The sequence below is a fragment of the Delphinus delphis genome, chromosome 9 (assembly GCF_949987515.2).
Source record: "Delphinus delphis chromosome 9, mDelDel1.2, whole genome shotgun sequence".
NCBI lineage: Eukaryota > Metazoa > Chordata > Mammalia > Artiodactyla > Delphinidae > Delphinus > Delphinus delphis.
In genome coordinates this window covers 83,854,169-83,868,765 of record NC_082691.1, presented here as the reverse complement: position 1 = coordinate 83,868,765, position 14,597 = coordinate 83,854,169, and the positions used below count along the sequence as shown (strand labels likewise).

General features: G+C 59.0%; 1 protein-coding gene across 6 annotated transcripts; it reads left to right on the top strand.

The window, feature by feature from the left end:
* Positions 1-923: 923 nt before the first annotated feature.
* On the top strand, positions 924-13,626 carry IMPDH1 (inosine monophosphate dehydrogenase 1). Of its 6 annotated transcripts, XM_060020838.1 has the most exons (16): positions 944-1,196; positions 3,290-3,338; positions 6,472-6,573; positions 6,717-6,791; positions 7,099-7,305; positions 7,457-7,544; positions 8,376-8,575; positions 9,220-9,310; positions 9,537-9,632; positions 10,620-10,763; positions 10,859-11,003; positions 11,297-11,440; positions 11,584-11,667; positions 12,237-12,253; positions 12,645-12,734; positions 12,925-13,626. In XM_060020838.1, exons 1-16 carry the CDS (start codon positions 1,099-1,101, stop codon positions 13,023-13,025), a joined length of 1,731 nt encoding a protein of 576 aa, XP_059876821.1. In that variant the 5' UTR covers positions 944-1,098; the 3' UTR covers positions 13,026-13,626. The 6 variants fall into 6 exon arrangements, with proteins under 6 accessions (XP_059876820.1, XP_059876819.1, XP_059876818.1 ...); XM_060020836.1 differs by lacking the exon at positions 12,925-13,626 and having other exon boundaries at positions 941-1,196; positions 3,290-3,335; positions 12,645-12,911; XM_060020835.1 differs by lacking the exon at positions 12,925-13,626 and having other exon boundaries at positions 942-1,196; positions 12,645-12,911.
* Positions 13,627-14,597: the final 971 nt, after the last annotated feature.

Genomic DNA, 14,597 nt, shown 5'->3' with positions numbered 1-14,597 from the left:
CAAATGTCTGCTTTGGGAAATTCTCAAAACTTCCCTAGCCTCTGCCCTAATTTATATGTATACATACTTGCCTAGGCCAGGCCTGTGATCCTCCCTCACCTTCCCACCACGCTACCCTCCCAAATAAAAGCAAACTTTCCCCTCTGGGGTTAAAACCTACAGTATCCACACTACTTTTTGATCTGGGGATGAGACAGGACGTAAGACTGAAGCATTGGATCAGGGGTAGTACCTGTCTCCAACCCCTCCTGAACTGTAGGTTTTGCATCTGTAAAGCAGGGGTGGGGTGGGACACCTAATAATTGGCAATTAGTAGATTGGAGAGTAAATGTGATCATTTATGAAAAACGCCTGTAAACTGCAGAGGGCTCCAAGGCCACCCAAAGGTCAGGGATTGTCATTGTTAAGGGTGCCTGACCCGTAGGACTGATGCCCGGTTTTGGGGAGCACGGGCGGGTGCACTGCCCGGAGGGTACAACCTCAAACTGCTGCGTTGGGGAGCTGTCAGCCCAAACCAGTTCCTCAGGGCTCCAGGCCCTGGTTAAAGTCTGAGCCTTAGTCTTGGGAAAGGTAAACCGTGTGAGAGGTAACCTTGGGGCTGGGGAGTAGGGCCAGGGGAGACTCAGGCCGGCGGGGTCGTATGGCTTGGGGTGGCCCAGGATGCTGGCGGGCGTGGGGGAGGCGCTGCGGGGAGCCTAGGAGGCGGGACGTGGGGCGGTGGAGGGGGCGTGTCCCGGCCTGGCTCAGCCCCCTCCTCCCGTTGGGTCCACACGTCCTCCCCCGCCCCGGTCCCGAGTGGCCGCTGTGCCACTGCAGGCGGTCCTGGGCGTGCGCGCGGCGGCGGCTGCTGGGCCGGGCTCCGCGGGGCTCTTTGTGCTGTTCCGGGCGGAGGAGGCGGCGGGCTCCCGGGGGAGGGGCGGGAGGGGAGGGCGGCGCCCTGGGCCCGCCCCGCCGCTGCCGCAGCCCCCGCCCCCGGCCCTCCCTGCCCGCGGCGGCAGCGTGGCCGTGGCGCGGCGTCAGCAGTAGCAGCAGCGGCAGCAGCGGTAGCGGGGTGGCCCGCGCGGGTGTTTATGTCGGGTCGCGGTGTTTTCTGGCAGCATGGCGGACTACCTGATCAGCGGCGGCACCGGTTACGTGCCCGAGGATGGGCTCACTGCGCAGCAGCTGTTCGCCAACGCCGACGGCCTCACCTACAAGTAAGCGCTGGGGGCCTCGGCCCTACCTGGGTGCGCGCACTAACGCGCCGTGATCCCCCCCCGTTCCCGGCCCCGGCCCTGCACGTGCACAGCTCCCCCCTTGGTGACGCCCGCGTCCCCGGCCCGATTCGAGCGACTTGGGCGGGGGGCGGGGGAGGAGGGCTGGGCAAGGGAAGGAAGGCGGCCCGCGCCGAGAGCAGACGGACGTGGCACAGCGACATCGCGGCCCTCGGTGCCATGCCCCGTTTCTGGCTAGATCCGGGTCCGGCCTGCCCGCTTCCTCCTCTCACGGGCATCTTGGCCGCATGGAGGGGCCTTGGGGCGTGTGGGAACGCGAGATGTGGGAGTAATGGAGACTTTTCCCAGACCTTGGTCCACGACACCCTCTCAACTCCCAGCGTCACCACGAGGGCAGAGGGGGCCCTGGAGCCCAGCTAAGGCAGCTGCTTGGGTGTTGCCCCCAGGAGATGCCCAGCTGGGCAGTTGGGATGGCTCTTTTTTTCCACCGTCCGGTCCAGCCGTCTTTCCACTTGTGCCCCTGGCTGCCTACAAGTTAGTACTGGTGCCCCCCGGCCATGAGTATTCTTGGACTATCACCCACCCAAGCCCACCTCACCCAGGATTTTTGAGGAGGACAAGACCTATCCATTTGCCTCTGGCGTAACGTGCTTTTCCGTGGGCCCTGGGCCCGTTGTCCTGTTGGCTGCAGGCCTGGCACTAGCTCTTCTGTTGGCTGCAGGACTGTGATGCCAGGAAAGAGCATCAGGACCTGGGACTGGGGTGGAGTGAGGATGCTGGTGAGCCAAGAGCATCCCTGCCCCGTCTCCTGCCAGTTCCTGCCTTTGCCTGTAAGCACTCCTGCTTGGCAGGCGGTTTCCCTGGACACCAGGATACCCAGTCACTCCTGAGGAGTGTCTCCTCTTCCTTGTCAGAGTAGCTGGGGTGTGGGCCAGGTGAGGGGTGTATACAATACCTAGAAAATGCCGAGAGGCCCAGACTCCAGCATTTCTTCCCTGCCTCTAAGTGAGCCACAGAGGCCTCTTCACTGTACAGAAGAAGGGGTGCGAAGGGACAGGGGCAGTGAAGATTCTTTATTTCTTTGGTGGTCTTTGATGAGGGGGGATAGAGTATCTATGATATAGTTTCTGTGGAGTCTCCTAGGGAAATTGTTCTAGGCCTTGGGGCAAATTAAAGACCCCACCCCTCCCGTCCACCCCGTAGCTTTTCCTTCCTGCCCTGGGGTGCCCGATGGCTTTGCTTAGTCTGGTTGGGGGTGTTCCTGAACACCATGTGGCATTTGCTTTTGGTTGTGTCTGTCTAGGCCCTGTGATTTCAGGGAAATTGAACGTGTCAGGGCTCCTGGGCAGTGACACTGTGCTTTGCCTTACCCATGCAGGCCTGCATTCCCTTTCCGCGCTAGTGTTGGCCACTGCCGTGCTTTGGCTGGGCCCCCAGCGTCCTGGTCCTAACTATAAGGCCCCTTCCTCCCCTTTCCCATCCCAGGCCATGTCTGTTGGCTGCTCCCGTCCAACTGGGCAAACCTTTAGCAATGCCTGCTCTGTCAGAACATGCCCCGCACTCAGCCCCCTGGGGTCCCTCTGTGCTGTTCTGAACCGTGTGTGACTCAGCAGCCCTGGCACTGGGCTGTGCAGCTTGTCCTGTGCTGTGTGGTGTTCATGCCATGCTGCCCTACTAAACTGTTCTCAGGTATATTCTGTGTTTATTTATTGTCTCCCCCTCTCAAGATCGAGAAGTTTTCAAGGGCAGGCACCATATCTGCTGTGTGCAGCATTATGGGAACATCTAGGTTCCTAGACGAACTCTGAGCCCTGAAGGCAATGGACATTTGGGGCCCACTGCCTCGGTGGCGCCCTAGGACCACAGAGCTTACGCTGCCTTTGGCTCTAGCTCTCTGGGCTAAAGTCGACAAGATGCTAGCGAGGGGCATGAGGGTGGTTCAGTCCTGACACGGCACGGGGCTCAGAGGCTCTGCCCGTCTCCCCACCCCCGTGCTGCTTCCCCTGGCATGGCAGGCCCTGCCCTTTTCAGGGACCCCTCCTCACCCAGGAACAGTCACTCTCCTCTCTTCACAGCGATTTCCTGATTCTCCCAGGATTCATAGACTTCACAGCTGATGAGGTGGTGAGTACCTCTTCCACTGATGGGGTAGAGGGGCTGTGTATGTGGTGCCAGAGGCTGATCTCTTGCTCAAGGGCGGGGTGTGGAAGAGACTTTTTCTTTCTTTCTTTCTTCCTTTCTTCCTTCCTTTCTTCCTTTCTGTGTTGGGTCTTCATTGCTGTGCGCGCGGGCTTTCCCTAATTGCGGTGAGCAGGGGCTACTCTTCGTTGTGGTGCATGGGCTTCTCATTGCGGTGGCTTCTCTTGTTGCAGAGCACAAGCTCTAGGTGTGCGGGCTTCAGTAGTTGTGGCACGTGGGCTTGAGTAGTTGTGGCTCGCAGGCTCTAGAGCGCAGGCTCAGTAGTTGTGGCGCTCGGGCTTAGTTGCTCCATGGCATGTAGGATCTTCCCGGACCGGGGCTTGAACCCGTGTCTCCTGCACTGGCAGGCAGATTCTTAACCACTGCGCCACCAGGGAAGCCCGACTTTTCTTTTTTTAAAAAGCTACACCTTGCCTCTTTTGCAGCTTGTGGGATCTTAGTTCCCCAACCAGGGATTGAACCCGGACCCTCAGCAGTGAGAGCGCAGAGTCCTAACCACTGGACCACCAGGGAATTCCCGGGAGACACTTTTCTTGGGAATGTGGTGGATGTAACCTTCAGTGCTGTCAGAGAAACTGGCACAGTCAGTGGATTATGCCTAATGGGTTAGAGGCAGCTATGGGGATTTGGGGATATCCTGAGAGGTGGGCCTGGCCTGAGGCCAGAGGGCTCACTGACAGAGCCTGAGGTGAGGTTCAAAAAGGCCCAGAGAGGGGCTTCCCTGGTGGCGCAGTGGTTGGGGGTCCACCTGCCGATGCAGGGGACGTGGGTTCGTGCCCCGGTCCGGGAGGATCCCACGTGCTGTGGAGCGGCTGGGCCCGTGAGCCATGGCCACTGAGCCTGCGCGTCCGGAGCCTGTGCTTTGCAATGGGAGAGGCCACAGCAGTGAGAGGCCCGCGTACCGCCGGGGGGGGGGGGGGATGGCCCAGGGAGGAGGTGGGCATGCACGTGTGTGTGGCTGCTTTATTACTTACTGGATTTTGTCTGAAGTGCTAAGCAAAGACATCATAGAAGCCAGTAAGATTATGGAGACTTTGGAAGAGGTGGACAGACTTGTCTGTGGATCCATGATATATAAGAACTGGCAAGAGGGTTTGAAGAAGTTAGATTGTGGGGCTTCCCCGGTGGCACAGTGGTTAAGAATCTGCCTGCCAATGCAGGGGACACAGATTCGAGCCCTGGTCTGGGAGGATCCCACATGCCGCGGAGCAACTAAGCCCGTGCGCCACAACTACTGAGCCCGTGCACCACAACTACTGAGCCTGCGCGCCACAACTGCTGAGGCCCATGTGCCTAGATCCTGTGCTCTGCAACAAGAGAAGCCACCGCAATGAGAAGCCTACACACTGCAACAAAGAGCAGCCCCTGCTCACCACAACTAGAGAAAGCCTGTACACGGCAACGAAGACTCAACACAGCCAAAAATAAATAAATAAAATTAAAAACATTAAAAAAAAGAAAAAGAGATGAGGTTTAAAAAAAAAAAGAAGAAGTTAGGTTGTGGACAAATACAAGGAAACAGTGCCTCCCTTAACTGGAGGGGCTCAGCAATAAACCAGGTGAATGACCAATGTCCTTTACACAGTTAACATATGACAAACCTACAGGAGCCCAGGGGCTAATACTGATGGGTGTAAGTCATTTCATGGAAAAGTTAGACTATTCTATCATAAATTAATACACATTAAAAAAAAAGTTTTTCTGTTGCTGTTATCATTGATATGTATTCAGGTCTGATTCTCATGAAATGCCAGAGGGCCCGAGTGTCCCTGGATCACTTATACGTTGGGGAAGCTCATGTCCAGCCTGTGTAGCCAGTGCTGACCCAGACAGCTTTTTCAGGGGGAAATGAGGACTATTCTGGATATATTCCCCTTGTGACAGCAGCCAGGAAGCCTTCTTGGTTTGGCTGTTCCGTTTCTGAGCACCCTGGCTTTGTGCCAGATTCTGGGCAGGGTGCAAGGAAGAGAGGGATGGGAGAAGCCCCCCTGGCCGTCAAGGGTCTCCCTGTCCTATGGCCCATGTCAGGAGGCTGTGGCTCTTCTCCTGTGCTAGGATCAGAGAGGAAAAGGGGCAGTTTTCTAGACTGCAGGGCCAGGGTTCTCAGCCAGGGTCTGGGAATGGACCGCAGGGGCCTTTGTGTCTCCAAAAAATTATATAGCAAAGTCTGTGTCTGAGAGTTTTGAGGGCTAGGATCCACAGCTGTTGGCCTGACTCTCAGAGGAATCTGTGATCTGGCCTTGGCTGCCACTCACAGGCAAATGCTTCCTGAAAATCCTTGCAGTCCTGAGCTCTCCCTTGAGCTGCAGACCCTTAGTCACCTATTTCCCTGGATTGGATGTCTAATAGACTGCTTCCCACGCCTCCACATTCCCAGTGCCCAGCATCTCCCACCTGGACCTGTCAGCAGCCTCCCTGGTGGTCTCTCTGTTTCAGGCCTGGTCACCTAGAATCCCATCCCCACATCGGAACCCGAGTGACCTCTTTAAATCAGATCATGTCTCTCCTCCGCCTGAGGTCCTCCAGTGGATTCTCATCTCAAAATTGAATGCAGGCTCCTTTCAAGGCTGCATATCCTTGACCTGCCCCCTGCCTCTGAGCCCTCAGCTCCCGCCTCTTTCCCTTCCCTCCACTCTACTAGCTTTTTCTTTCTTAAACGCACCTCAGGGAGAATTGGAATCAGAGGCGGGGTTTCACACACAGCTCCCTCAGCCTGAAACAACAGTCCCTCTTTGGGGACTTTCTCTTGATTAGTTTTCATCTGTCGCCTCCCAGGAAAGAGGTTTCCCTAATCCCCACATTCTTTCTCCAGTGGTCACTTTGCCTCGTTTGTTGCCTTTGGAGCCATCACCCCAACTGGAATCGCCTCGTGCACGTTTCGTGTGTGTCATTTTTCCTTCCGAGTATAAGCTCTGGAAGAGGTAGCAGAGACCTCAGGCACCTTGCTCACTGCTGTATGCCCAGGGCCTGTCCTGGTGCCAGGTACATATAGCAGCTCAGTAAATGTCTGTCAAATGAATGATAAAACTTTTCACATAGCCTGTGTCTCCACCTTCAGGACCTGACTTCAGCCCTGACTCGGAAGATCACGCTGAAGACGCCACTCATCTCCTCCCCCATGGACACTGTGACAGAGGCTGACATGGCCATCGCCATGGCTGTGAGTTGAGCACCCGGGTGGGGACCCCAGGGCCAAGAGGACCAAGTGGGGTGGGCGTCAGGAGGAATTGGAATCAGAGGCGGGGTTTGCAGAGTGAGGAGGGTTGGCCCCCTGGCTCTGACCATTCTTCCCTTCAACCCCAGCTGATGGGCGGTATCGGTTTCATTCACCACAACTGCACTCCAGAGTTCCAGGCCAACGAGGTGCGAAAGGTCAAGGCGAGTACCAGGCCCGTCATGAGAAAGAAGATGCCCTCTGGCAGCCTCCGCCTCACAGGCCCTCCCAACCTCCCATTGCCAGCTCTGCGGGCCGGTGCGCTCCCTGGCTGGTGGCTGTGGGGTGTTGTCTGCCCTTCTCCACAGTGGGAGCGCAGGGCTCAGCCCTCGTTTCCCCACTGGCCTCTTGCCCCATGGCGGGCCCTGGCTCCCCTGTGGCACAGCCAGGAGACCCTCGGCCCCCTGTGGCCAGACTGTACACACCTCCAGCTTTCTTCCAGCCTTTTCCTTCCCCTGTCTCTGCCCGCAGAAGTTTGAACAGGGCTTCATCACGGACCCTGTGGTGCTGAGCCCCTCGCACACCGTGGGTGACGTGCTAGAGGCCAAGATCCGGCATGGCTTCTCTGGCATCCCCATCACTGAGACGGGCACCATGGGCAGCAAGCTGGTGGGCATTGTCACCTCCCGAGACATCGACTTCCTCGCCGAGAAGGACCACACCACCCTCCTCAGTGAGGTACCCGCGGGGCAGGGAGAGCATGGCTGGGGCAGAGAGGACCGCACATCCCGGGGCCTCAGGCCGGTGCCTGTGACCAGGGACCAGAGGGAGGCCTGGCTCCCTTCTCTCTCACCTGCCAACCTGCAGGCAAATGTTCCTTGCCCCACAGGTGATGACACCGCGGAATGAGCTGGTGGTGGCTCCAGCGGGTGTGACATTGAAAGAGGCAAACGAGATCCTGCAGCGTAGCAAGAAAGGTACCAGGGAGGAGGCGGAAAATGCAAGACCCCCCGCTCCCCCAGCCCGGCTCCCTGTACCCCAGAGCCCCCTGTTCCTTCACAGCCTTGCAGGTTGTCCCTGCAACTAGGCTGGGCCTCAGGGAAGGTTTGAATGATGTCAGGCTGGAGCGTGACTTCTGAGGTCTTTTTCCTGGCTCAGGAAAGCCCATCCCTTATTTGGCATCTTCACAGTATATTTCCCAAAACGACTAGTCCTGTGAAACACTCATGAAAAAAGGGCTCCGTGTTCTTATAAGTCTGAAAAATGCTGCTTTTCTGTATTCCCCATCTTGCATAAAGAATTGTACGTTACTTTATCAAAGGCTCTGAGAAGTCTTGTGGTTAAATTTATTTGACATTGAGGCTGTTGACATAATATTCATTAGGTCCCTGTGGGACCTACTGGGAAATGCTCCCCTGGCCCGTACTGGATTGTTTTCTGGGGTGGTGTTGGGCAGGACACACGTTCCTCCCTGCAGGATAGCCTCGTGTTTGTGCCCTAGCTAGGAGTTTTTTGACCGCTGTGGCCTGTGGCCCTTCAGGGGAAAGGCTGCCAGTGCTCAGGGGCTGCCCACTGAGCCTGGCTAGGCCACAGGGCAGGAAGAGCTCCAGGAACTGGGTTTCTTTGCTTCCTGTTCCTTGGGCAGAGAGCCAGGTCCCTAGGAGCGCTTCCTGGGTGGGTGCTGTCACCTAGTGGTTGGTTTGGGTACTGCAGTGGAATCTCTGGCCTGGTCCATTTTCATTCTCACTATCCCCCTACCCCACCCTCAGAAGCCTGCTCCTTCAATTCACCCCTGCGTTCCTTGTCAGGGAAGCTGCCCATTGTCAATGATCGAGATGAGTTAGTGGCCATCATTGCCCGCACTGACCTGAAGAAGAACCGGGACTACCCTCTGGCCTCCAAGGATTCCCACAAGCAGCTGCTGTGCGGGGCGGCCGTGGGCACCCGTGAGGATGACAAATACCGCCTGGACCTGCTCACCCAGGCGGGCGCCGACGTCATAGTGCTGGTACGGACACTGCCCTGGAGCAGGGGCTGTTCAGTAGAGTTGAGGCTTATGAAGACCAGGTTCACCTCTAATTAAGCCCGGGGTCAGAACTGAGAGGGTCGCTGGTACTCTGACAGCTCAGAACAAACTGGGACCCCTCTGGGGGCCCTTCGCGCTCATAACTTGGCCCTAGTAGTTACCACTCACATTCAGTGAGCACCTCCCACTTGCCAGGCGCTGCACTAAGGCGTTTATGCAGATGAACTCAGTCCTCACAACAGCCCCCTGAGGTACGATCACCATGCCCACTTGTCACAGGGGGAAACCGAGGCTCAACAGGTTAAGTAATTCTGTTTGGTTCGTGAGTTGGTGGGAAGTGGATACGACCGCAGGCACCATCTCTTTGCTGTGAGAACCAGTCCATATTGTGGGTATGAAAAGGCTTTGTCTGCTGTGAGACTGTATGTTAGGGGTGCTTAACCTTTGGGGGAAGGCAGGCCCCTTTGAGACTCGGCCGAGAACTGTCCATTGTCTTCCCAGAAAAACACAAAGGTGTGTTCTCATGTATCTTTGATACAATTTCAGGATTTGTCCACTTAAGACCCCCTCCCTCAGTGAGGATTGTCAGCCCCCAAGCCTAAGCTTTCCTGTCCCCCTTCTCACAGGACTCATCCCAAGGGAACTCTGTGTATCAGATCGCCATGGTGCACTACATCAAGCAGAAGTACCCCCGCCTCCAGGTGATTGGGGGGAATGGTGAGTGCTGGCCCTTGCCCCCTCACTGTGTAACCTTTCTCTGTCCTTTGGCATTCCCTGGTGATGGCATCGCTCTTGGCATGGAGGGGCAGGGAGCTGAATGAATGGGCTTTGGTCACAGTAGGTGAAGGGGAGGTGTAGACTGGGGTCCCAGGAAGCCCCCGGGCAGGGCAGGGGCAACCCATCCTCACACTGTTCCTCCTCTCCCACTCCCCCTCCCCCCCAGTGGTGACAGCAGCTCAGGCCAAGAACCTGATTGATGCTGGTGTGGACGGGCTACGTGTGGGCATGGGCTGCGGCTCCATCTGCATCACCCAGGAAGGTGGGTGTCAGTAGGAGAGTGAGCGACTGCCACTTAGAACACCCCAGTCGCCCTCCACAGGCCCTGGGGCCTCAGTCTCGCTCCACAGATGCACGCGGAGTGCTCACTCAGCCAGGCCCCTTTCTGGGATGGTGGGTTCAGGGGTGACCCAGGCTCAGACTCTGCCTGTCTAGCCCACTGACTTGGGGGGAGGCAGGTGTAAGATGAGGCTACCGTGAGTTTGGGGTGTGTGCCAGTCTGCTTCTCAGATTCTGGTCAAGGAAGTCCAATCTGCAGGCCCAAGACTGGTGTATCTGGCCCCTTGGTCACGTCTGGTCGTGTCTCCCAAACGCTGAATGACCCATTTGGTCTTCTCTGCCCAAAACATCTTCCCACTTTGGTCTCTAAGCCTCTGCTTTTAACTGTCTACCTTCGCATTAGCTGACCCCTGAGGTGAGATGTGGGCCTTCTCCACAAATTAACAGATGTTAATTGAGGACCTACTGTGTGTCGGGCGTTGTTCTAAACGTTGGGGTGCAATAAGAACAAAACAAACAAAGGTACCACCAGAGAAGTCTTCTTTTCTCCTTTATCCAGCCTTGCATCCATCCTTAGATAAGTGCTGGTTCCTTAGAATTCTCGCTTAGAAATGTAACACTTAAGGACCTTGGACAATTAAACTTAAAGAAATGCAAGCCAATATCCCAAAGGAGGCTGTGAGTACCTAACTCTAGTAACTTTGTAAGGGAACTAGTGCCTGGAGAGAGGTGAGGCTGAGGCCAGTGCTGATGCTGCCGCCGGAGTCCCCGTAGTGCTCTCGTAGGTGGGGCGGTCCAGGTTCCTGGAGTGCGCTCCCCTGGTGTTATTTGCTGCCACTTACGTTTTTGCCACATTAACGTCCAGCCCTGTCCCTTCTCCCAAGTGGAGGCAGGGCACAAGGAGAAAGGGGCCTGTACTGCACCTGGCTCCCCTTGCTCTTGACGCCTTCATCTTGTGTACTGTCCCCAGTGATGGCCTGTGGTCGGCCCCAGGGCACTGCCGTGTACAAGGTGGCTGAGTACGCCCGGCGCTTCGGGGTGCCAGTCATAGCCGATGGTGGCATCCAGACCGTGGGGCACGTGGTCAAGGCCCTGGCCCTTGGTGCCTCCACAGGTGAGGGGGCAGGTCTGCCGGGGATCGGGCAGGCCGGTGGGGGGGCGGTTGGGAGGGCCATGGGGCTAGAGGCGCTGACCCCCCGACCACTGCAGTGATGATGGGCTCCCTGCTCGCTGCCACCACGGAGGCCCCCGGCGAGTACTTCTTCTCGGATGGCGTGAGGCTCAAGAAGTACCGGGGCATGGGCTCGCTGGACGCCATGGAGAAGTGCAGCGGCAGCCAGAAGCGCTACTTCAGGTGCTACTTCGGGCAGATCAGCTCCCAGCCCTGCAGGTCCACCCGAGCCTCTGGCTGCCCCAGGTGGCACCCGGTCTCCATGTCACAGTTCTGGAACCCCAGGCACAGGGCCCGTTGCAGACCTGGGGTAGCGCCGGGGCCACCTCACTCGGAATCCATGCTTATTTATGCTGTAGCCCAGGGAGCTTTGGGGGTCCTTCTGGGTGGTAGCCCCTCTGCTGGTACCCTCGAGAGGTGGGGTGGGGTCCCCTGAGCCACGGTGGCGGGGCTCAGTCTTCCTGCCTTCCGTGCAGCGAGGGAGATAAGGTGAAGATCGCGCAGGGCGTCTCGGGCTCTATCCAGGACAAAGGCTCCATTCAGAAGTTCGTGCCCTACCTCATAGCGGGCATCCAGCATGGCTGCCAGGATATCGGTGCCCGTAGCCTGTCTGTCCTGCGGTGAGTGCTACGACTAGAGGGGCAGCGGGTGGGGGGCATCAGGGAGGCTCCTGGCGCCCCCGTATTTCCCATTTCCTTTCTCTCTCTCTCTCTCTCTCCTCCACCCTTGGTGCCCCTGACCTGCACCACTTCCCTGCCTGCAGGTCCATGATGTACTCAGGAGAGCTCAAGTTTGAGAAGCGGACCATGTCAGCTCAGATCGAGGGTGGTGTCCACGGCCTGCACTCGTAAGTGTGGCAGCCTCCTTGCCCCAGCTGGCTGGCACTGGGTCAGGCAGGTGGGGCCGTGGTTCAGAGGCTGAGCCGAGGTCTCAGGGACCCCGAGGACCATCTGCACCAGGGATGGAGGCTGCTGCAGGATGACCCCCATCACCCCCTCCTACAGGGCCCAGCCCACCCTGAACCCTGTCCTTTAGTCCCCACGCAGGCAGGCCCTCCCATCCCCTCGGGCACCTCCCCCGAGCCGGGCATGGGAGATGCGGCCTCCAGCCCCTCCTGGGCTCCCCAGCCCTTGCTTGCTCAGAAGCTTGGTGGCTGGTGGCAGGGGCTGGCGGTGCTGGGCTCTGGCTGGTGGCGGCACCAGGCAGGCAGGTGGAGGCTGGGGGCATGAGCCCTTGGCGGGGAGAAGGGCAGAGAGACAGATGCCAGGGCCGGCGCTGGGGCGACCGTGGGCGGGGGCAGTGCTAGTTGGCAGCAGTAGTTGCAGGCATGCGGCCCCGCCCTGGTCGAGAGGGCCTGTCCCCCCAGGCATAGGCGGGCATCTAACCTGTGTCTCTTTCTGCCCCATCCTCCCGTAGCTATACCTTTCTGCCGTGTAAGTAACCGCGCTGCCCGGGCCAGGCGTAGAGTAGAGCAGGGGCAGTCTGGGTGGGGCCTGGGCTGGGGCGGGGCGTTGGGTTGGGGGCGTGCTGGGGTGTAATCGTGGGACATGGGCCCTAGTACTAGCATCTTGCTGGGGGCAGCTGGCGGTGGCCCCTCCTCCAGAGGAACCATCCCCTCCCGGGGTGCAGAGAGATGTCCCTGACCACAGGCCTGAGGCTGTCCTGTCTTGGACTGGACCCAGTGACCACAGGGGACCTAGGCCACAGTGCCTTCAGGGGTGGGGTGGAGACGTGGGAAGCAGAGGCTCAGATTGGCCTGACCTTGCTCTGTGAGGATGGGCCGTGCCTTCCTGAGCTGTCTCTCCACCCCGGCACTGAGGACAGTCCACCAGCTGCGGCTGTGGCCAGAAGGAGCATGGCTGTCCCTGGGCCTGGCATGGTTCTTCCGGGAGCCTTGGCCTGAGGCGGACAGAGGCACGTGGCCTGCTTCTCATACCCTCCCGCCCCCTGTGGCTGACAGGCAGAGGCTTCTGCAGCTCACTGCCTCTCCTGAGTCTGGGGGCCACCCGGCGGCCCAGGGCTGGCCTGGGCAAGGGGGTCTGGGGTGGTGAGGCCACCTTCCCGCATACCCACTCTCAGTTTCCCTCTTGCCTTGTGCCCACAGTTATGAGAAGCGGCTGTACTGAGGATGGTGGTGGAGGCCCAGGCGGCGGAGGGGTCATGCCCCAGGGTCCCCCTTTGGGTACAGCCTCCCTCCATAACTGAGTGGTCCACAGATTTGCACTACTGGTTCCCCAGCTCCTTTCCAGGGAGAGAGGAGGGGAGGCCCTGAGGGTCTGCGGCCCCTCCCTGGGCTTCCCCCGCAGAGTCAGGACTGCTCCCAGGCCGGGCTGCCCTGGGAGCCCCCCGGGTTCCCCCTTCTTCAGTCCCCCTGAGCCCAGCCAGCCTGGGCTCTCAGGCCCTGCGCCTGCCTCAGGTCTTTCTTGCTGCAGCCTGCTCCGGCCCGGCTCCCACCCCTGGGACACATGGCCCCTCCTGGCTTCTCCTGTAGGGCACCTCCCTCCCTAACCCCCACCCCAGAATCGGTGCTCTCCTGGCCCTGCCTCTGGCCCCTTCCTGGGCTGCTGCCCCCTCAGCCATGTGGCACTTCTGGGCTCCTGACCTAGGCCAGAGGGAGGTCTCTGCCCCCTACCCCTGGCCCTGGCCCTGGGGAGGAGGCGGCCCGTCGTTCCTGGCTCGCCCCCACCCCCAGGTGGACCGTCCCTGCCCTCTCCTCTCAGCTGCAGTTGAAGGCTTTAAGTTTGCACACTTTGGGGTCACAGTTGCGTCATTGTATGTTAAATACTCTGAATAAATCAAGAGGTTTCAACGCCTCTGCCATCCTGTCTCTGTCCCTTGTCCGCTGGACAGCGAGCCCCTCCCCTGGTGGTAAGCTGGAGCCCAGAGCCCCATCAGAGCCGAGCCTCCCTGGGAAGGTGGCGAGTGCTGCGGCACTCCAGGGGGTGCTGGCGCAGGTGGGCCGCGTGGCACGGGGTCTCCCAGGCCTGCACCCACACCGGCTTGCCCGGCTGCTGCCAGCTGGCCAGCAGCTCCTGCAGGCAGGCCCTGTCGCAGAGGGGGTCGTCGTGGCTGTAGAAAACTAGCGTTGGGGGCCTCGCGGGCGGCTGCCAGAAAGCGCTCACCGCAGCCTCGTAATGCCGAACGGTGCAGCCCGCGCGCATGGCTGTGGCCCTGACCACCGGGCCCAGGGCCTGCGGTCTCATCAGCTGAGACACACCTGTGGGTACCAGGGAGAGGGGGCCAGTGCCCATTGTCATGTGTGGCTCAGGACCCGCCTTCTGGTGGGGACAGCACTGACACATGGGCTGCTGAGTATCCCTAGAGTTGGGGGTCCTGGGATGTTCACATTGCCTTCTCTGCCTCTGTTGTAGTTGGGCAGCGGGCACCCAGCTGTCCCACCAGGTACAGACACCATTCGGGGCAGAAGCAAGGAAGATGGCCTGGGAATGCTCTGGTGGCAGGAAGCAGAGGGGGCAGAAGGCCCTAGCTGTGGGTAGTGAAGAGCTGGAAACATCCCCATGACTGCCAGGGAGGGGCTCCCTCAGCCCACTCTTAGCATCCTGGGCCGGTAACTGCCCTCTCCCAGGCCCTTCCTAAAAGAGCCACGTGGCCTGGAGTCAGCCTCTCTCTGTGGCATTTTCCAGCTTTGTGGCATCTTCAGGGACAAGAAGGAAAGTGCTGGACTGTTGGGTGGGTTCAGAACTGGTTCAACAATGGCTCCAGGAGTTGTTGCAAAGTGACTGGGTCATCGAGAGTCCCCAGAGGCCATGTGCCCTG